Here is a 22,649-nt window from a genome sequence, read left to right as displayed (position 1 = left end):
AGCCGTCGGAAACCAAAGTGGTGAGATGAAAAACATATTATGGTTTGCAAAATAATCCTAGACAAGCCAGTTTTCTTTGATGAATGTATTTACAAGTTTGTGATTTGAAAATTTACACTTGGGAATAATAGCCATTATCTCCGAAATGAGAAAACAACAAAAGCAACAATAATGTAGTGATGGTGATATACCGAACACCAAAATCTGTGTAATATAAATATGAATAAAGAGATAAAGAGAACATATTGCCAAGAGTTCCGCGGGGTGGAAAAAATGCAGGTACAAAGAAAATGTACGAAGAAACTGAACATTTGACGGTAACGAAAATATTGGAAAACTGCAACAAGAAACGCTTTCAACTTGAATAATGTCGTTTAATTCAACAAACTACGAATTAATGCAAAGAGGGAGGAAGAAGAGTTACTGAAAATATTAAGAAAAAATAAATGCGATGAAGTCAGTCCATAAAACAACTCAAAAAAATCTGTGGGAAGATGTGATGGCAATATGTACGTTGGAATATCGGTGGAGAAAATACGCTTAAATGCTACAGGCATTCACGCTACGTAGAAAATATGCAATACAATAGTCAAAGAATGAAATTACTATAATTTCAGCACCTTCCAAACGACATAATATAAACATGATCTCAACAAAAGATTATTTAAAAAAATGACTCATGGGGACATATCCGAGAAAATTTAATGTATGTTGAAGTCTAGAAAAAGTTGCAAAAATCATCATTTAAAAAAAAAGAGAGAAAAAAGTGGGCGTCCGAATGAACCAGTATGTCAAATCTTTCTTTGGAAACACTTGCTCACACGGGGTCACCAATACAGATCAATGTCGCTGTTACTAATTTTACTTGGTTATCCACAATGTGCAAAAAAATCACAGAAACAAACAGGTTAAGAAATAATGACTTAATTAAATATGTTAATTTATTAGCATTGCTTAAGAACTGGATCAAATTATTTTGAGTTGGTGCGTTAGAATATTCAGGATGCAAAAAGCAGGGTGGGTGATCAAGAGAAATACCATAGCGTACATCAGAATGGATGGATGCTGCTGTCTGTATGTGAGAAACTGATCAGAGACCGTGGAAATGCTCTACAATAACATATATATCACCTCAACAAACAAGCAATAATGAAGCAAAAACAAATTGCAAATGATAAAAAAACTATAAAGATAAGTAGATAAACCTCAAAGCTGCTTAAACCCTTAAACACTGTTTGGACTACCACATGGAATAATGCTAACCTGTAATCATTTAGGTGGCAGGAGGTACTTAGGTGGATCACAGTTTCTTTATAATTTTTTATATGTTCCTATTCTTTGTTTCTGGTCCTCTTAATTTAGAATAACTCAACTGGAATAACAGGATATTACTTTGTATCATGTAACTAAGTTATTTACTCAGGTAGGAAATATGTACATTCTTGATTTTACAACATATTAGGGGCTCCTTGCTTATTTGTTGCATTAATATTCCCTATCAGTTTAATGATTAACAGTTAACGAAAAGAAACACAAATAACGAATGGGAAGAAAAACTACACAACAGATTAATAAATTCTGAAAATCTTATAAATAGTTGATCACAGGACATGTATCAATGTAATGCAACAAAATTTCTAAATTTTGAGAGACACACCAATAACCAGTCTATAAGGCATAGGCGTCACCTGACCATTAGGCATGAAATTGTTAAAAGACCTACACTGGGCACAATTCAACAGTACATCACCTTTCCTGCAGATATGTCATCTCCCATTCTAACCATGATAGCGGTCGCTGGAAGCTGTCATCCAGCCTATCTGAATGTTTCAGGATGTTTGTTCGTAAAAAATAAAATTTTTCTAACCAATCTGCAAATGCCCCTTCTCCCATTCTGTACACCTAAACCATGTCAAACATTACCTAATTGCTTTTTTCACCCCCAGGAACATCCGTGCCATACCCTTCATACAATTAAATATTCTCTTCCCTTGCCATCGCCGCACTGAAAGATGATCTACGTTTTTATGATGTTTAGAATAGACAATAGATATATATATATATATATATATATATATATATATATATATATATATATATATATATATATATATATATGTGTGTGTGTGTGTGAAAAGTACATAGTTTTATGGAAAATTCACAATAATATCTATAGCTTTGTTCTGTATTTTCAGTGAACTGTACATCTTCATTGCTTTTATACTTCCAAAGCCCATTACATATGGAGACATTGTTATTATGCTTATTTGCTATTTCTTCCATTCATCAACAGAGAAGTTGTGTACTACTCACTAAAACATGTTATCTAATAGGTGTCTATACTTTTTGTGCTGCACTATGTCACAACATTATGTATCAACCGGGCCTAAACAGGATGCATCACCATCATTATTACTACAACTAGTATCATTGTAATCTTTTTCATCATTTCTCTTAATCCTGCAACTTATATTGCCTCCATATTCTGTGAATTAACATTAAAATACTTTGCCATATTAACCAGCGTTATTATCAGTAACACCAATATCATAAAACTCTTTAATAATACCTTTTTGACAATTATCGTTGTTTCACGAATTTCCCTTTCCACCAACTGTTTTTAAAAAAGACTACTTGTTCAAAATTTAAATGATTCAAATCAAGCAAACTTCAATCTCCGATCAGATAACTAATTGTCATATATTGTTAGTTTTAGTATTGTAGAGCTGACTTTCTAGTCGATAAATGCTGCTTTAATCTTTACTGCTACTATTTCCGCAGCCATGTGACATTCAACAAGCCTGGACTTTCCCTCGGTAGTATTCTGTGGATATGTTGGCTGCAAAAGTCATCCCATTCATGTAAAAAAAAAATATGGGTAGCTGAATTTTTTCCTCTTCATTTCTATTAACACTGGACAAGACAAATCAACTTAATATTCGTTCTTTTTCCATTTAAAAGAGTGCGGTGAGTTTTGGCCTCCCAGTAAAAGGGAATAAATAAAAGGAAGAATCGCAGATAAGCAACGCTAGGAAATGAGCTATCTGTGAAGGAGGCACATTATAATATTTCTGCTAATACTGCACTAAAGCTATCATGTGTGTGTGTGATTCGGTATTCCTCACATTAACGCCATCACAATATTCTTCGTCTAGTGTCAGTCAATACTGGGGGCTTTATGGACTCTGATCAAGGTGTATAATGAAACTTCGAGCTAGCCTCCCTAATACTCCTTAAACCTTTTACATAGTTTTAGATTTACCAGTACCACAGCCCTCATCAAAATTTGATCTTAATAAATTAGCATAGCTAATTAATGGTTCCTTGTCGCACATGGCAAGGTATTCTCCTAGTCAATTAGGAAGACATAATGGAGACATGCCATATGAGGATATTTCGTTAACGGCAACAGCAATTAATTATCTATGTTTTTTTTTCAACAGTCGTGACTACTCTTTGCGGTCCTTATTCTTGGATAAGTTTTTTGCTTAGTTTTAATTTTTATCTTCCTATTGTATTTTAGACTATTTTCATGTGCTGAACTGACTCATAGTTTAATTGTACCCCTTTTCAACTTTAATTTTGGTAGCTCCTGAAATTCACCTGAATATGAATCAAAGCTGTAGAAAAATAACAAAGATGGAGGCTATATACAGTCTATGCAAAAATTGGGGAAGGTCAGTTATTTTAAATTAAATTTTGATAAACTGACTTCGTTGAAATAACATTTTACTTCTCGGTGAAGTTCTTCATACAAAACAACTGACAAACTTTTAACACAACATAAATATATTACTCTGCTGGAAGAGAAATAAAACCATCAACTAAAACAATACGACCTTAAAATGTCTTTGATAAAAACATGTATAACGTAAGCCTGAATGTTCAACTCGCATCAACACGTACATTAAAATGAACACAATTAAAAATGACAACTACACTGCACGTAGAAGGCAAGACTCTTTCACTTATTTAAACAACGAAGAATCGATCCATGCTTCACGGTTAAAAAGAGACAAGAAGCAACAAAAGCCTTCGTGCTCACATCAATCACTTCAGGCTCAACTATTCACAAGGCTCAGTTCTTGGGCCGAAGAAACCAGAAGTCGCGGGTGTGTTCGCGACAATTATGCATAGTTCTGAGTATAAACCAAGAGAACGAACACATTAACTAAAGATAAGCAACTTGCAACCACTTGACAATTAATCATGTTCATATAAGAGGAATTTAAAGCAACCTGCTTCCAATACAGAGTGACTTTATAGAGTATTACATAGAAATCAGCTTCCTCTTCAAACAGTGATCGTACTCTTCAATATAATGCTCATAATTTTCCAAACAAGATACATCAGAAATACAACAGGGGTTGAATAGTGTTCCTTTAATTTTAAAAGTATCGTTTTTGAATTGAAATACCAAGATTCGAGACTATTTGATAACCTAAGTAACTACCGACTGCCGGTATGACAAGGTATATCATAAGCAATTACAAACGAAATTCTTTCCTTAGAAAAATGCTGAAACTATTACTCTCACCACTGCACTTCCAAATACACATCCTTCAGGGAATATAAAATGGGCTCCTTTCGCAATTATGTAACATCCCTATAATAGTATTATAACCCTATTACTTCTTCAGAAAATGTCATACTCTAGATTAAATATGGTACCCGATCCTGTATTTCCTACGGACTTTACGTCAGCTCAGTTTCAATAGGCCATTTTCTAATGATTCCCATTTTTCAGAAAATGGAAGGCTACCAGGTTCCGACCCCTAAATATTAGCGTTCACCTTCCAACCCGACAATGGTAAGCGATCTACAAAAAGTAATGCCATGGCCCTTGTACCTGCATCTCTCAAACTGAACAATTAATTAACTACGACGTAGAACCCATAGATGTCTAGAACCCGAACATCATAGCATGCTCTCCCAGTGTTTGTAATGGTTTTAATGAATGCAATGAATTAGAAAATGGCAATAGATATAGTGAGGTTTATGAGTGACCCTTGCATCTCCAACTGAAAATCCTGCCAATGAATGTCCCAACAACCTACACTGCTCGAAATGAATGTTGTGTTCACAACTGCATTACATTCTATGTCGTGAATAACTGTGGGTAAACCTCCTATCCTGATAACAAATCAAGCATGGATAACCTATCGTCAGTGTTGTAGAATAGTGAAATATTGTGGTGTGGAATTATTTGCTAAAATTCCTATCTTCATGTTAACAAACACAAATGTCACGTTTCTAAACAAGATAATGGAATTCATCTTATATTACTCTTGTGATAGATATATTTTCTTGTTTGTGGCAGTAGCATTAATAAAATAAAACCATAATAAACAAACACACATATATATATATATATATAAATATATATATATATATATATATATATATATATATATATATATATATATATATATATATATATATATATATATATATATATATATATATATATAATATATATATATATATAATCATATATGTACACATATACACACACACACACACACACACACACATATATATATATATATATATATATATATATATATATATATATATATATATATATATATATATGGAGTGTGTTTTTAAAGATATTGCAAAATGTTCAAATACTGGAAAATAACTTTCAAAGTACATGAAAGCACAATTATTTTCACATGAAGAAAAAGACGACTTTTCATTTTCGAAAAACACCATGGATGAAGACAGTAATTACAATGTATCAGAAGTGTGGCGAAATGATGTGGCGACAGAGGATATGTTCAGCAATGTAGTTACGCATGGACAAATTCATGTAAATAAAAGGAGAGAGAGAGAGAGAGAGAGAGAGAGAGAGAGAGAGAGAGAGAGAGAGAGAGAGAGAGAGAGAGTTTTACTCTTTGCCTCATGATAGTTAATTTGTTTCAGTAAGGAAAGCTGCATGTTCTAGCACTTGGTGGGACACTAATGAGACCAGGGTGTGAGGACCAGGGTAGGTCAAAGAGGGACTGCATCTGGGTAGTTGAGAGATGTAGAGCTGGGACAGGGGGTAGAAGTTGGAGTGTCAGGAGGACTCCAGGGATTGGTGTAGTCTGAGGACTGTAAGGCTAAGATGGAGTGTGGCAGAAAAAAAAGTGATAGTAAGAGTAGATGGAATAGGAATGGCAAAAAATAAGTTAAAATTCAAAATCAGGGAGAGTGAATCTACACCTGAATAGCTTTGCAGAGAATATTGTGGTTGTACTAGTGATTTCCAGTGGTAAATGAGAATGGTGAGAGTTTTGTTGGAGTTTGGAGAGCAACTCAACTGTTGCGAATGTATGATTTACAAAAATTGGTATTCATATGCATTTCTGAGAAAGATAAAATAAAGAAGAGGTTGCACCACGGAAAAGAAAATAAAGTAATATTTTTTAACAGAATAAAAAGAGTAGTGAAGAAGAAAGAATTAATAGGACAATTTATGAAAGTTAAGCTGTTCAGTAAAGCGGTAAATGCAGAGCTATGTTTGATGAGAAAAACGATCTCAAATGCTAATTAAGAGATGCTTTTTAATTAGAACGCAGTCCCGAAAAACCACTGAATGCAGAAAACTTAGGAGAGGCAGAGTTGGAAGATGAAAGAGTTGAAGAAGTTAAAGTAAACTTGAAAATGCATATGAATGTGACTCTTGAGCATTTTATTGGGAAATTCAAAGTTGAACAACGACAATGCACCAAGAACAGAATAACTTTTCCTTAGTATAAAAGGAGGTTAGATGACAGATGGACTGATAGCGGGGACGAGGAGGGCGTATGGTAGGCTTTGTTAGAGAAATTAAGAAAGACAGATGACAAATGCACTGACAGGAGAGGAGAAGGAGATGTGTTAAGATTCCGTCTGAGAAAGTAAGACACATGACAGTTGGACTGACAGAGGAGGAGGAGGCTGTATGCTAGGACTCTGAGAAAATAAGAAAGACACATGACAGCTGGACTACCCGGGGAGGAGACATGGGTGGAGGAAGGTGTATAGTAGGATTCTGTCTGACAAAGTAAGAAAAACACATGACAGTTGGACTGCCATGGGAGGGGGAAGGTGTATGGTAGGATTGTCTGAAAAAAGTAAGAAAAAGAAATGACTGATGGACTGACATCGGAGGAGGAAGATGTATGGTAGGATTCTGTCTGAGAAAGTAAGAAAAACAAATGACAGATGGACTGACATGAGAGGAGGAAGGTGAATGGTATGATTCTGTCTGACAAAGTAAGAAAAACACATGAAATATGGACTGACATGGGAGGAGGAAGGTGGATGGTAGGATTCTGTCTGACAAAGTAAGAAAAACAAATGACAGATGGACTGACATAGGAGGATAGTTGGACTAACAAGGGAGGAGGAAGGTGAATGGTAGGATTTTGTCTGAGAAAGTAAGAAAAACATATGACAGTTGGACTGACATGGAAGAAGGAAGGTGTATAGTAGGACTCTTTTTGAGAAAGTAAGAAACCCACATGACAGTTGGAATGACATGGGAGAAGGAGGGTGTATGGTAGGACTCTATCTGAGAAAGTAAGAAAAATGCATGACAGTTGGACTGACATGGGAGGAGGAAGGTGTATGGTAGGATTCTGTCGGACAAAGTAAGAAAAGCAAATGACAGATGAACTGATATAGGACAAGGAAGGTGTATGGTAGGATTCTGTCTTAGAAAGTAAGAAAAACAAATGACAGATGAACTAAAATGAGAGGAGGAAGGTGGATGGTAGGATTCTGTCTGACAAAGTAAGAAAAACAAATGACAGATGGACTGACATATGAGGATAGTTAGACTAACATGGGAGGAGGAAGGTGTATGGTAGGATTCTGTCTGAGAAAGTAAGAAAAACACATGACAGTTGGACTGACATGGGAGGAGAAAGGTGTATGGTAGGATTCTGTCTGACAAAGTAAGAAAAGCAAATGACAGATGGACTGACATCGGAGGAGGAAGGTGTATGGTAGGACTCTGTCTGAGAAAGTAAGAAAAACACATGACAGTTAGACTGACATGGGAGGAGAAAGGTGTTTAGTAGGATTCTGTCTGACAAAGTAAGAAAAGCAAATGACAGATGGACTGACATCGGAGGAGGAAGGTGTATGGAGGACTCTGTCTGAGAAAGTAAGAAAAACAAATGACAGATAGACTGACATGAGAGAAGGAAGGTGTATGGTAGGATTCTGTCTGACAAAGTATGAAAAACAAATGACAGATGGACTGACATGGGAGGAGGGAGGTTGATGGTAGGAGTCTGTCTTACACAGTAAGAAAAACACATGACAGATGGACTGACATAGGAGGACAGTTGGACTGACATGGGAGGAGGAAGGTGTATAGTAGCATTCTGTCTGACAAAGTAAGAAAAACACATGACAGTTGGACTGACATGGGAGGGGGAAGGTGTATGGTAGGATTGTCTGAAAAAAGTAAGAAAAACAAATGACTGATGGACTGACATCGGAGGAGGAAGGTGGATGGTAGGATTCTGTTTGAGAAAGTAAGAAAAACAAATGACAGATGGACTGACATGGGAGGAGGAAGGTGTATGGTAGGACTCTGAGTAAGTGAGAAAAACAAATGGCATATGAACTGACATCGGAGGAGGAAGGTGGATGGTAGAACTCTGTTTGAAAAAGTGAAAAAATAAATGACAGATGGACTGACATCGGAGGAGGAAGGTGGATGGTAGGACTCTGTCTGAGAAAGTGAGAAAAACAAATCACAGATGGACTGACATCGGAGGAGGAAGGTTGATGGTAGGATTCTGTCTAAAAAAAAGTAAGAAAAACACATGACAGATGGGCTGACATGGGAGGAGGAAGGTGGATGGTAGGATTCTGTCACAAAAAGTAAGAAAACACATGACAGTTGGACTGACATGTGAGGAGGAATGTGTATGGTAGGATTCTGTCTGAGAAAGTAAGAAAAAACACATGACAGTTGGACTGATATCAGAGGAGGAAGGTGTATGGTAGGATTCTGTCTTAGAAAGTAAGAAAACAAATGACAGAAGGACTGACATGGGAGGAGGAAGGTGTATGGTAGGATTTTGTATGAGAAAGTAAGAAAAGCACATGACAGTTGGGCTGACATGGGAGGAGAAAGGTGTATGGTAGGACTCTGTCTGACAAAGTAGGAAAAGCAAATGACAGATGAACTGATATGGGAGGAGGAAGGTGTATAGAGGACTTAGTCTGAGAAAGTAAGAAAAACAAATGACAGATGGACTGACATGAGAGAAGGAAGGTGTATGGTAGGATTCTGTCTGACAAAGTATGAAAAACAAATGACAGATGGACTGATATGGGAGGAGGGAGGTGGATGGTAGGATTCTGTCTGACAAAGTAAGAAAAACACATGACAGATGGACTGACATAGGAAGACAGTTGGACTGACATGGGAGGAGGAATGTGTATAGTAGGAATCTGTCTGATAAAGTCAGGAAAACACATGACAGTTGGACTGACATGGGAGGGGGAAGGTATATGGTAGGATTGTGCCTGAAAAAAGTAAGAAAAACAAATGACAGATGGACTGACATCGGAGGAGGAAGGTGGATGGTAGGATTCTGTCTAAGAAAGTAAGAAAAACACATGACAGTTGGACTGACATGGGAGAAGGAGGGTGTATGGTACGACTCTCTCTGAGAAAGTAAGAAAAACAAATGATAGGTGGACTGATATGGGAGGAGGAAGGTGGATCTGAGTAAAAAAAACATGACAGACTCTGTCTGAGAAAGTGAGAAAAAAGTGAGAAAAACAAATGACAGATGGACTGACATCGGAGGAGGAAGGTGTATCGTAGGACTCTGTCTGAGAAAGTGAGAAAACAAATGACAGATGGATTGACATGAGAGAAGGAAGGTGTATGGTAGGATTCTGTCTAAAAAAAGTAAGAAAAACAAATGACAGTTGGACTGACATGGGAGGAGGAAGGTGTATGATAGGATTCTGTCTCAAAAAGTAAGAAAAACACATGACAGCTGGACTGACATGTGAGGAGAACTGTGTATGGTAGGATTCTGTCTGAGAAAGTAAGAAAAACATATGACAGGAGGACTGACATGGGAGGAGGAAGGTGTATGGTAGGATTCTGTCTGAGAAAGTAAGAAAACAAATGACAGTTGGACTGATATCGGAGGAAAGGTGTATGGTAGATTTTGTCTGAGAAAGTAAGAAAAAGCATGACAGGACAGTTGGGCTGACATCGGAGGAAGGTGTATGGTAGGATTCTGTCTGGGAAAGCAAGAAAAACAAGTGACAGATGGACTGACATGGGAGGAGGAAGGTGTATGGTAGGATTCTGTCTGAGAAAGTAAGAAAAACACATGACAGTTGGACTGATATCGGAGGAGGAAGGTGTATGGTAGGATTCTGTCTGAGAAAGTAAGAAAAACAAATGACAGGAGGACTGACATGGGAGGAGGAAGGTGTATGGTAGGCTTCTGTCTGAGAAAGTAAGAAAAACAAATGACAGATGGACTGACATGAGAGAAGGAAGGTGTATGGTAGGATTCTGTCTGACAAAGTAAGAAAAACCCATAACAGTTGGACTGACATGGGAGGAGGAAGGTGGATCGTAGGACTCTGTCTGGGAAAGTAAGAAGAACAAATGACAGTTGGAATGACATGTGAGGAGGAAGGTGTATAGTAGGACTCTGTCTGAGAAAGTGATAAAAACAAATGACAGATGGACTGACATCGGAGGAGGAAGGTGGATGGTAGTATTCTGCCTGAGAAAGTAAGAAAAACACACGACAGTTGGACTGACATGGGAGGAGGAAGGTGGATCATAGGACTCTGTCTGAGAAAGTAAGAAGAACAAATAACAGATGGACTGACATGGGAGGAGGAAGGTGTATGGTAGGACTCTGTCTGAAAAATGAAAAAACAAAACATGAGAAAAGGTGTATGGTAAATGACAGATGGACTGACATCGGAGGAGGAAGGTGGATGGTAGGACTCTGTCTGAAAAAAGGACTAAGTGAAAAACAAATGACAGAGGGACTGACATGGGAGGAGGAAGGTGTATGGTAGGATTTTGTCTGAAAAAGTAAGAAAAATAAATGACAGATGGACTGACATGGGAGGAGGAAGGTGTATGGTAGGATTCTGTCTGAGAAAGTAAGAAAAACAAGTGACAGATGGTCTGACATCGGAGGAGGAAGGTGTATGGTAGGATTCTGTCTGAGAAAGTAAGAAAACCACATGACAGTTGGGCTGACATGGGAGGAGGAAGGTGGATCGTAGGATACTGTCTGAGAAAGTAAAAAAAACAAATGACAGACGGACTGACATGGGAGGAGGAAGGTGTATGGTAGGACTCTGTCTGAGAAAGTAAGAAAAACAAATGAAAGATGGACTGACATCTGGGGAGGAAGGTGGATGGTAGGATTCTATAAGAGAAATTAAGAAAAACAAATGACAGATGGACTGACATAGGAGGAGGAAGGTGTATGGTAGTTCTGTCTGGGAGGAAAATGAAAAAAGAAAAACAAATGACAGATGGACTGACATGGGGAGGAGGAAGGTGGATGGTAGGATTCTGTCTGAGAAAGTAAGAAAAACAAATGACAGATGGACTGACATGGGAGGAGGAAGGTGTATGGTAGGACTCTGTCTGAGAAAGGTGTAAACAAATGACAGATGGACTGACATGGGAGGAGGAAGGTGGATGGTAGGACTCTGAGTAAATGAGAAAAACAAATGGTATATGAACTGACATCGGAGGAGGAAGGTGGATGGTAGAACTCTGTTTGAAAAAGTGAGAAAAATAAATGACAGATGGACTGACATGGGAGGAGGAAGGTGTATGGTAGGATTCTGTCTGAGAAAGTGAGAAAAACAAATGACAGATGGACTGACATGGGAGGAGGAAGATGGATAGTTGGACATTGTCTGACAAAGCCAGAAAAATAAATGACAGATGGACTGACATCGGAGGAGGAAGGTGGATGGTAGGACTCTGTCTGAGAAAGTGAGAAAAACAAATGACAGATGGACTGACATGGGAGGAGAAAGGTGTATGGCAGGAATCTGTCTGAGAAAGTGAGAAAAACAAATGACAGATGGACTGACATGGAGGGAGGAAGGTGGATGGTAGGATTCTGTCTGAGAAAGTAAGAAAAACAAATGACAGATGGACTGACATGGGAGGAGGAAGGTGGATGATAGGACTCTGTCTGAGAAAGTGAGAAAAATAAATGACAGATGGACTGACATCGGAGGAGGAAGGTGTATGGTAGGACTCTGACTGAGAAAGTGAGAAAACAAATGACAGATGGACTGACATGGGAGGAGGAAGGTGGATGGTAGGGTTCTGTCTAAAAAAAAGTAAGAAAAACAAATGACAGATGGACTGACATGGGAGGAGGAAGGTGTATGGCAGGACTTTGTCTGAAAAAGTAAGAAAACACAAATGACAGTTGGACTGACATGGGAGGAGGAAGGTGTATGGTAGGATTCTGTCTGAGAAAGTAAGAAAACAAATGACAGATGGACTGACATGGGAGGAGGAAGGTGTATGGTAGGACTCTGTCTGAGAAAGTAAGAAAACAAATGACAGACGGACTGACATGGGAGGAGGAAGGTGGATGGTAGGATTCTGTCTGAAAAAAGTAAGAAAACAAATGACAGATGGACTGACATGGGAGAAGGAAGGTGTATGGTAGGATTCTGTCAGAAAAAGTAAGAAAAACTCATGACAATTGGACTGACATGGGAGGAGGAAGGTGTATGGTAATATGGTAGGATTCTGTCTGAGAAAGTAAGAAAAACAAATGACAGATGGACTGACATATCGGGGAGGAAAGGTGGATGGTAGGATTCTGTCTGAGAAAGTTAAGAAAAACAAATGACAGATGGACTGACATAGGAGGAGGAAGGTGTATGGTAGTTCTGTCTGAGAAAATGAGAAAAACAAATGACAGATGGACCGACATCGGAGGAGGAAGGTGGATGGTAGGATTCTGTCTGACAGTGAGAAAAACAAATGACAGATGGACTGACATCGGAGGAGGAAGGTGGATGATAGGACTCTGTCTGAGAAAGTGAGAAAACAAATGACAGACGGACTGACATGGGAGGAGGAAGGTTGATGGTAGGGTTCTGTCTAAAAGAAGTAAGAAAAACAAATGACAGATGGACTGACATCGGAGGAGGAAGGTGTATGGCAGGACTCTGACTGAAAAGTAAGAAAAAAGAAAACACATTACAGTTGTCTGAAAAGTAAGAAAAACAAATGACAGTGGACATAGAGGAGGAAGGAAAAAATAAATTCTGTCTGAGAAAGTAAGAAAACAAATGACAGATGGACTGACATGGGAGGAGGAAGGTGTATGGTAGGACTCTGTCTGAGAAGGTGAGAAAACAAATGACAGACGGACTGACATGGGAGGAGGAAGGTTGATGGTTGATGGTAGTCAGAAAACACATTCTGGACTCTGAGAAAGTAGAAAAAAATGGTTCTGTCTAAAAAAAAGAAAGTAAGAAAAACAAATGACAGATGGACTGACATGGGAGGAGGAAAGGTGTATGGTAGGATTCTGTCAGAAAAAGTAAGAAAAAACAAATGACAGATGGACTGACATGGGAGGAGGAAGGTGTATGGTAATATTCTGTCTGAGAAAGTAAGAAAAACAAATGACAGATGGACTGACAGGGAGGAGGAAGGTTGGAGGATTCTGTCTGAGAAAGTAAGAAAAACAAATGACAGTTGGAGACATGAGGGAAGGGTAAGATGGTAGGTTCTGTCATGGGGAGGAGAAAGTCTGAGAAAAACAAATGACAGATGGACTGACATCGGAGGAGGAAGGTGTATGGTAGGACTCTGTCTGAGAAAGTGAGAAAACAAATGACAGATGGACTGACATGGGAGGAGGAAGGTGTATGGTAGGACTCTGTCTGAGAAAGTGAGAAAAACAAATGACAGATGGACTGACATGGGAGGAGGAAGGTGGATGGTAGGACTCTGTCTGAGAAAGTGAGAAAAACAAATGACAGATGGACTGACATCGGAGGAGGAAGGTGTATGGTAGGACTCTGACTGAGAAAGTGAGAAAACAAATGACAGACGGACTGACATGGGAGGAGGAAGGTTGATGGTAGGGTTCTGTCTAAAAAAAAAACAAATGACAGATGGACTGACATCGGAGGAGGAAGGTGTAAAAATGGGAGAAAAAAAGTAAATGACAGATGGACTGACATGGGAGGAGGAAGGTGTATGGCAGGACTCTCTCTGAAAAAGTAAGAAAACACATTGCAGTTGGACTGACATGGTAGGAGGAAGGTATATGGCAGGATTCTGTCTGAGAAAGTAAGAAAGACAAATGACAGATGGACTGACATGGGAGGAGGAAGGTGTATGGTAGGACTCTGTCTGAGAAGGTGAGAAAACAAATGACAGACGGACTGACATGGGAGGAGGAAGGTTGATGGTAGGGTTCTGTCTAAAAAAAGTAAGAAAAACAAATGACAGATGGACTGACATCGGAGGAGGAAGGTGTATGGTAGGATTCTGTCAGAAAAAATAAGAAAAACTCATGACAGTTGGACTGACATGGGAGGAGGAAGGTGTATGGTAGGATTCTGTCTGAGAAAGTAAGAAAAACATATGACAGTTGGACTGATATCGGAGGAGGAAGGGGTATGGTAGGATTCTGTCTGAGAAAGTGAGAAAAACAAATGACAGATGGACTGACATGGGAGGAGGAAGGTGTATGGTAGGACTCTGTCTGAGAAAGTGAGAAAACAAATGACAGACTGACTGACATGGGAGGAGGAAGGTTGATGGTAGGGTTCTGTCTAAAAAAAAAGAAGAAAAACAAACGACAGATGGACTGACATGGGAGGAGGAAGGTGTATGGTAGGACTCTCTCTGAAAAAGTAAGAAAACACATGACAGTTGGACTGACATGGTAGGAGGAAGGTATATGGTAGGATTCTGTCTGAGAAAGAAAGAAAGACAAATGACAGATGGACTGACATGGGAGGAGGAAGGTGTATGGTAGGACTCTGTCTGAGAAAGTGAGAAAACAAATGACAGACGGACTGACATGGGAGGAGGAAGGTTGATGGTAGGGTTCTGTCTAAAAAAAGTAAAAAAAAATGACAATGACAGATGGACTGACATGGGAGGGAGGAAGGTGGAGGAAGGTATATGGTAATATTCTGTCTGAGAAAGTGAGAAAACAAATGACAGACTGACTGGAGGAGGATGGGTAGGAGTCTGAAAAAAACAAATGACAGATGGACTGACATTGAGGAAGGTAGGTAGGACTGGTAGGGTTCTGTCTAAAAAAGTAAGAAAAACAAATGACAGATGGACTGACATGGGAGGAGGAAGGTGTATGGTAGGATTCTGTCTGAAAAAGTAAGAAAAACTCATGACAGTTGGACTGACATGGGAGGAGGAAGGTGTATGGTAGGATTCTGTCTGAGAAAGTAAGAAAAACATATGACAGTTGGACTGATATCAGAGGAGGAAGGGGTATGGTAGGATTCTGTCTGAGAAAGTGAGAAAAACAAATGACAGATGGACTGAAATCGGAGGAGGAAGGTGTATGGTAGGATTCTGTCTGAGAAAGTACGAAAAACAAGTGACAGATGGACTGACATGAGAGGAGGAAGGTGTATGGTAGGATTCTGTCTGAGAAAGTAAGAAAAACATATGACAGTTGGACTGACATGGGAGGAGGAAGGTGCATCGTAGGACTCTGTCTGAGAAAGTAAGAAGAACAAATAACAGATGGACTGACATGTGAGGAGGAAGGTGGATCGTAAGATTCTGTCTGAGAAAGTACGAAAAACAAATGACAGATGGACTGACATGGGAGGAGGAAGGTGGATGGTAGGATTCTGTCTGAGAAAGTAAGAAAAACAAATGACGGTTGGACTGACATGGGAGGAGGAAGGTGGATGGTAGGACTCTGTCTGAGAAAGTAAGAAGAATAAATAACAGATGAACTGACATGTGAGGAGGAAGGTGGATGGTAGGATTCTGTCTGAGAAAGTAAGAAAAACAAATGACAGATGGACTGACATGGGAGGAGGAAGGTGTATGGTAGGACTCTCTCTGAAAAAGTAAGAAAACACATGACAGTTGGACTGACATGGTAGGAGGAAGGTATATGGTAGGATTCTGTCTGAGAAAGTAAGAAAGACAAATGACAGATGGACTGACATGGGAGGAGGAAGGTGTATGGTAGGACTCTGTTTAAGAAGGTAAGAAAGACAGATGACAGATGGACTGACATGGGAGGAGGAACGTGTATGGTAGGATTCTGAGAAAGTAAGTAAAACACATGATAGTTGGGCTGACATGGGAGGAGGAAGGTGTATGGTAGGACTCTCTCTGAAAAAGTAAGAAAACACATGACAGTTGGACTGACATGATGGGAGGAAGGTACATGGTAGGATTCTGTCTGAGAAAGTAAGAAAGACAAATGACTGATGGACTGACATGGGAGGAGGAAGGTGTATGGTAGGACTCTGTTTAAGAAAGTAAGAAAGTCACATGACAGCTGGACTGACGTGGGAGGAGGAACATGTATGGTAGGATTCTGAGAAAGTAAGTATAACACATTACAGTTGGACTGACATGGGAGGAGGAAGGTGTATGGTAGGCCTATGTTTGAGAAAGTAAGAAAACACATGATAGTTGGACTGACGTGGGAGGAGGAAGGTTTATGGTAGGATTCTGAAAATGTAAGAAAACACATGACAGTTGGACTGATATGTAGGAGGAAGGTATATGGTAGGATTTTGTCTGAGAAAGCAAGAAAAACAAATGACAGATGGACTGACATGGGAGAAGGAAGGTCTATGGTAGGACTGTGTTTGAGAAAGTGAGAAAGACACATGACAGCTGGACTGACATGGGAGAAGGAAGGTGTAAGATAGGCTTCTGAGAAAGTAAGTAAAAAACATGACAGTTGGACTGACATGGGAGGAAGAAGGTTTATGGTAGGACTCTGTTTGAGAAAGTAAGAAAGACACATGACAGTTGGACTGACAAGGGAAGAGGAAGGTGTATGGTAGGATTCTCAGAAAGTAAAACACATGACAGTTATACTGGCATGGGAGGAGGAAGGTGTAAGGACTCTGTTGGACTGACATGGGAAGAGGAAGGTGTATGGTAGGATTCTCTCTGAGAAAGTAATGTCACAAGACAGTTGGACTGACACCGGAGGAAGGTGTATGGTAGGGCTCTGTCTGAGAAAGTAAGAAAAACACATGACAGATGGACCTGCAGGGAGGAAGGGGTTGTATGGTAGGACTCTGAGAAAGTAAGAAAGACGCATGACAAATGGACTGACATTTGGGGGAGGACTGCAGATGGTAGAACTCTTAAATGAGAAAGTAAGAAAGACAAATGACAATTGGACTGACAGGGAAAGGGGAGTGTGTATGGTAGGTCTTTGTACAAAAAATTAAGATGGACACACGACAGATGGACTGACATTGGGAGGAGGAGAGAAAGTTTACACAGGTAAAAAGGATGTATGGATAAAATTTGTATTATAAAACTGAAAAATTTAAGTATGAAGGAAAAAAATCTTTACGTGGCATACATACATTCGGAAAAACTTTATGAAAAAAGTAGTAAAGATGCAATGAGGAAGATGTCACATGTGGTGTGAGAGGTATTTTGTTGAGAGGGTGACAAGATAGATGTAACAATGGGTCTGAGATGGAGATGTGTTTTGTTTCCATGACAGTTTTATATCTTTAAGGATGGTTTGATACAAGGAGTATTTTGATTTATGGGCATGAGTCATGGTACGTGTAGGATATCAAATAACAGAATTAGAGAAGTAACGGGGGCGCAGCCAGTCAATGAGTATGTTAGGTTCTCACACTGGAAGTGGCTAGGCCATGTGCATAGAAGACAGGGAATAGTAAGAGATACACTGGGGTGGGTTGCCCTTAATAGAAGAGGAAGAGCTTGGTCAAAGGAGACGTGGTTGAAGACATTGAGGCAGGAAGCAGGAGATGAGTGTTGAGGAGGTCTTGAGGAGTTACCCCAGGACAGAAGGTGGTGGTGTGAGTTCATCGAGGCCCTAGGCATCCCATGGGTGCCACAGGCAATGACTGATTGATTGATTGATTGATTAATACAAGATGTCTGATACATCACAGTAAACGTACCTGCAAACTTGCAGGATAAGATAATGGTTTGTGAATGGAGTATGAAATTTTACGTTTGGAGATGATACGGTTTTGATTAAGGATAGTACAGAAAACTGCATACACTAGTGAAAGAAAAAGTTAAGTATACCTTAGTTTAACCAGACCAGTCTGCAAGTGTTTACAAGGGAAGAAAATTGAAATCATCTGTTAGCATTATTAAATTCAAAAGGGTAACTGGAAACCAGATAGGCAGAGCAATGACTGTTATTATGAATGGTACAAAAATGGGAGCAGTTAACTCATTTAGTTACTGTATCTGGGAGTGAATGCAATGGATGCTGAGAGGACGAGAAAAGAGGAGGATCATTAAACAGCTGAAAATCCTCCAAGAAAGTGAAGTGTGGATGTCGAATGTAAATTAAAGGAGTATATGAGGTAAAAAAAAAAAAAGACTATTATAGACAGGAAATGAATGTGGAAATACATGAGAAGAGATGACAAAATGAACACCATGCTTTGTGAGAAAAAAAGTTTCAGAGCGTTTTGCAATGGTTTGGCTATGTGGAGAAACTGGAAGACGACAGGTTGGTGTGAGCAAGGGTTCAATTCTTACGAATTAGGAGGAAGGAGGAAAGGAACCCCTACAGTGCTGGATAAATGGAAATGAACAGGTACTGGAGTATAGAATTTAGGCCAAAGGCCAAGCACTGGGACCTATGAGGTTATTCAGCGCTGAAACGGAAATTAACAGTAAAATGATTTGAAAGGTGTAACAGGAGGGAAACCTCGCAGTTGCAATATGTATCAGTTGCTGCAAGAGTGTGGAAAGTAAATGGAAGAAAGAGAATATGAACGGAGGTACAGTAAAAGGAATGAAAGGGGTTGCAGCTAGGGACTGAAGGGACGCTGCAAAGAACCCTAAGTAACTCCAACAGTGCACCAACTGAGGTGCACTGACGACACTACTCCCCTACGGGGATGAACAGGTACTGGAAAAGAAGGGAATCAACATCTATAAGCAAGGTGGAGGGCATAATGTATGTAGGGAAGGCTTAAACTCTTGTGGAGAATCTATGTAGATGTATAAAGTGACTAATATTGTGGAAATTTTCTGCACAGCAAGTTCATCCTTGAATCCGTAGTTAAAGTATGAAACTGGCATTACACTCTGTTTTGTTTTCCCTGAAGCAACTCACAAGATACGACATAATGTTCAATATATATATATATATATATATATATATATATATATATATATATATATATATATATATATATATATATATATATATATATATATACACTTTATATTATACACGTATATATATGTATATATATGCATATAGAAGTAGCTCTGCTAGTAAAAGACTGGACTTTCTTTTGCAAGTTCCATTGTCCGATCCTAACCTGGCAGTCAACAGTCGACACAGCTGTCAATGGATACCAGTGCCGGATAAAGTTAAGAAAAAGACATGGGACTGTAACACCCTCACTCCAAGAGCCTTGCTGACAACCGGAAGGCTCTACTCTTCCGGTTAAACCCCTAAAAAAAGGGGCGAATAGTGAAAAAATACATATGTAGTTTTACTAAGTATATACTAGTATACCTTCACCGTTTTAATTTTCGGTAATGAAAGACAGGGCCGAAACGGCAAGCCACGAATCACGGACGTTACGTACCGTTTCAATGCTAAGACCTATGAACCTTCATTCAGCATGCTTACATAAGGGCCACTTTTGGCGCTGGACTTTACGAAGGCAAATTTAACCATGGTGTTTACTATCCTCAGATATCATTATTACACACGGAAAAGTATAGGGATATGCATTGCAATTTATTATGTAGAATATACACAAACATGCATAAATACGCGGAAATAACTTAGGCCTAAAGGCAATTATAATTCATCAATAACAATTCCTTGTGACTATTAGCTATTTCCATCATATAGTGAATTCTATATTAAGTGATATTTGTGGTTTAATATCCGAGTACAAAAAAAGGCACGCGTTTATTAGTGACAAAACATTTCACATACATATTATACATGTATGTGAATGAGAGAGAGAGAGAGAGAGAGAGAGAGAGAGAGAGAGAGGTTGTGAATGCACGGGCATGCGTTTGGCTGTGTGTTCACACGTTATCAACCGCATATAAAAACAAAAAATTAAAAAGAGATCTTGAGTTTATCTAGCAGTTTTGAACCGGACAATTTAAAGGTTAAGAATTCCTCGATACCAAGTTAACCAAGATCTCCACACAGAAATGCTTTCTGCTTTTCAATGATTTTATTCCTCCTGGTGTCTCTCATTACTGGCTCGAGCGACTTCCAATAAAGTCAAAATTAAAAGGTTCTCTATGCTTCACGGAAACTTTTCCAAAGTGTGGATATATTTATGCTAAACAATGCTGTAATGCATTCATTTACTGACTTTGGCCACTGTAAAGAAGTAATGTAGAACATTAAAAAACAATTTAAAATATGCGCCGAAGTTTCTTCGTCGCAATCAAGTTTTCTGTAAAGCGTATAATGCTGTTTGAAACTCTCAGCAGCGGCCCATGAAACTTTCTGCCATGGCCCGGTGGTAGCCGGTAGCCTGTGTTGTTGGGACCTATAGTTGTGGAGACGCACGGTCATGGCTAGCTTTAACCGTAAATAAAATAAAAACTACAGAGGCTAGAGGGCTGCTATTTGGTATGTTTGATAATTGGAAGGTGGATGGTCAACTTACCAATTTGCAGCCCTCTAGCCTCAGTAATTTTTAAGATCTGAGGCGGACAGAAAAAGTGCGGACAAACAGGCAAATAGCCATCTCAATGGTTTTCTTTTAGAAAACTAAAAGCATCCAGTAAATCTGACTATACTGAGAAGACAAAAGACATATGAAAATGAATTGAAATTAAACAATGATTGGAAACAAGACAGGAAAGTGTAAATCCTGTCTCCGCAGCTGGATACTATTCAGATTTCTGCAGTTGGCAAACACATCCTATAATTTGCCATAAAGTTTCTCCAATCATAAATAATCCTCTTCAAGAAACAAACCCACCTGTTGACTCAAAAAGAAGGTTACTAATAATGAACACAAGTCATTAGCATGGTAAGTCAAATAAAATCCAAAGAAAGGAAGTTAGAAGACAGGGAAACTATTGAAAGAATTAATTAGAAACCTACGAATCTGTTTTCACGCCGGAAATCAGAAATTTAAAGGATTCAGTTTTCTGTTTTGACGCTGAGATATAAATCTACCACAGAAAAGCAATATTGCACAATACTGTGGAAATTTGTTCTGTTTGCCACCATAAACTTGTCATCAAAGCTTCTAACGATATCTAAATAGCAAAAACACTTCTATTCAGTTAACTGAACTTGTTCCAATAACTGCAAAAATAATTCATAAACACAGAAAACTTTTCAGGCTATAGTCCTAGACCTGCCAAAAATAACATACTCTTTTACTCGGAATTATATAAATTAACATATGTTTACAGGTTCAGAAATCAAAGCTTAATATATCATATAAAATATTCCATATGCAACACGCCTGTAATTTAAATCTAGCCTACATCCTTGTCACTGGTATTCAACTAAAATACAAATGACAAAGTGCCTGTTTTTAAATCGATCACATACTCCGGGCAAACCAGATATTTGTTTAACATTTTCTGGGTAAATAAAATACTAAATATGCTGCCATTTACAATTCTGGTGGACGCTTTCGGTTTAAATTTGTATAAGAATAATGAGAAGTCCACCAACACTGATAACCCACAGAGCATTTGAATAAATCAGCATGAGTTAATAATGTGCAATGAACGTGTTGAGGCCCTTTACAAATCTCAAATTGCCCCAAGAAAACAGGAGGAAATTTGAAAAAGAAGTCAGAGAATATATTTAACCAAGTATAATAGCTTGACTTTCAGCACAGCTATGGATGGAACCAAGAAAAGGGAGTTTAACTCAGAAGCAAGCATTAGACCCTGTGATGGGAGACCACAGGAATTAGAAAACTGGAATCTGGGAGAAAATTTCAACACTTGACAGCTACTGAAAAACACGGAGAGAATTCCAAGCAACTTGCGAATTGCTGCGTTTCACTGAATAAATGTGGCAAGTGATGGTTTCACGGTTGATACGAGGCCTCATGAAAGGAAAAGGACTCTTTCCTTCTGTTAAACTGAACAGTTCATGAAATGACCCTATCATAGGAACAATGGTTTAAAAATAAAGTTAGGGCGGAGTCACTGGTTAAAAGAACTTTTAATTAAATCCTGTATAAATCGAAAACACAGGAAGAAGCACCCCTAAATGTGAAAGTACGATCCGACAAGGAAGTTATCAAGCTTTAATAAATAAAATAAATAACATACAATATCGATACAATCCTTTCAACGAAATATTGCGAAATGGAACAATGCAAAGATTGCCGATAATAGATAAATAAAAGAAATGGTGGCCTACCTCAGAGCTTAAAATGAAGAGAAAAAGAAACAGAGAAAA

At 38.7% G+C, this 22,649-nt stretch overlaps 1 protein-coding gene across 2 annotated transcripts in view; it reads left to right on the top strand.

The window, feature by feature from the left end:
- LOC136830794 (uncharacterized) overlaps positions 1 to 22,649 on the top strand; it is a 105,433-nt gene that overhangs the window by 60,766 nt on the left and 22,018 nt on the right. Inside the window, exon 2 of one of the 2 annotated variants that reach the window (XM_067090715.1) lies at positions 4,748 to 4,810. The exons of the other annotated variant lie outside the window; for it this stretch is intronic. Within the exon in view, the coding sequence (XP_066946816.1) occupies positions 4,808 to 4,810 (3 nt within the window). The 5' untranslated portion in view covers positions 4,748 to 4,807. The remainder of the gene's footprint in view (positions 1 to 4,747; positions 4,811 to 22,649) is intronic. 2 annotated transcript variants of the gene reach the window in all.

Source organism: Macrobrachium rosenbergii, chromosome 47, assembly GCF_040412425.1.
Source record: "Macrobrachium rosenbergii isolate ZJJX-2024 chromosome 47, ASM4041242v1, whole genome shotgun sequence".
In the NCBI taxonomy this organism is placed as follows: domain Eukaryota; kingdom Metazoa; phylum Arthropoda; class Malacostraca; order Decapoda; family Palaemonidae; genus Macrobrachium; species Macrobrachium rosenbergii.
This window is presented reverse-complemented; position numbering and strand designations above follow the sequence as displayed.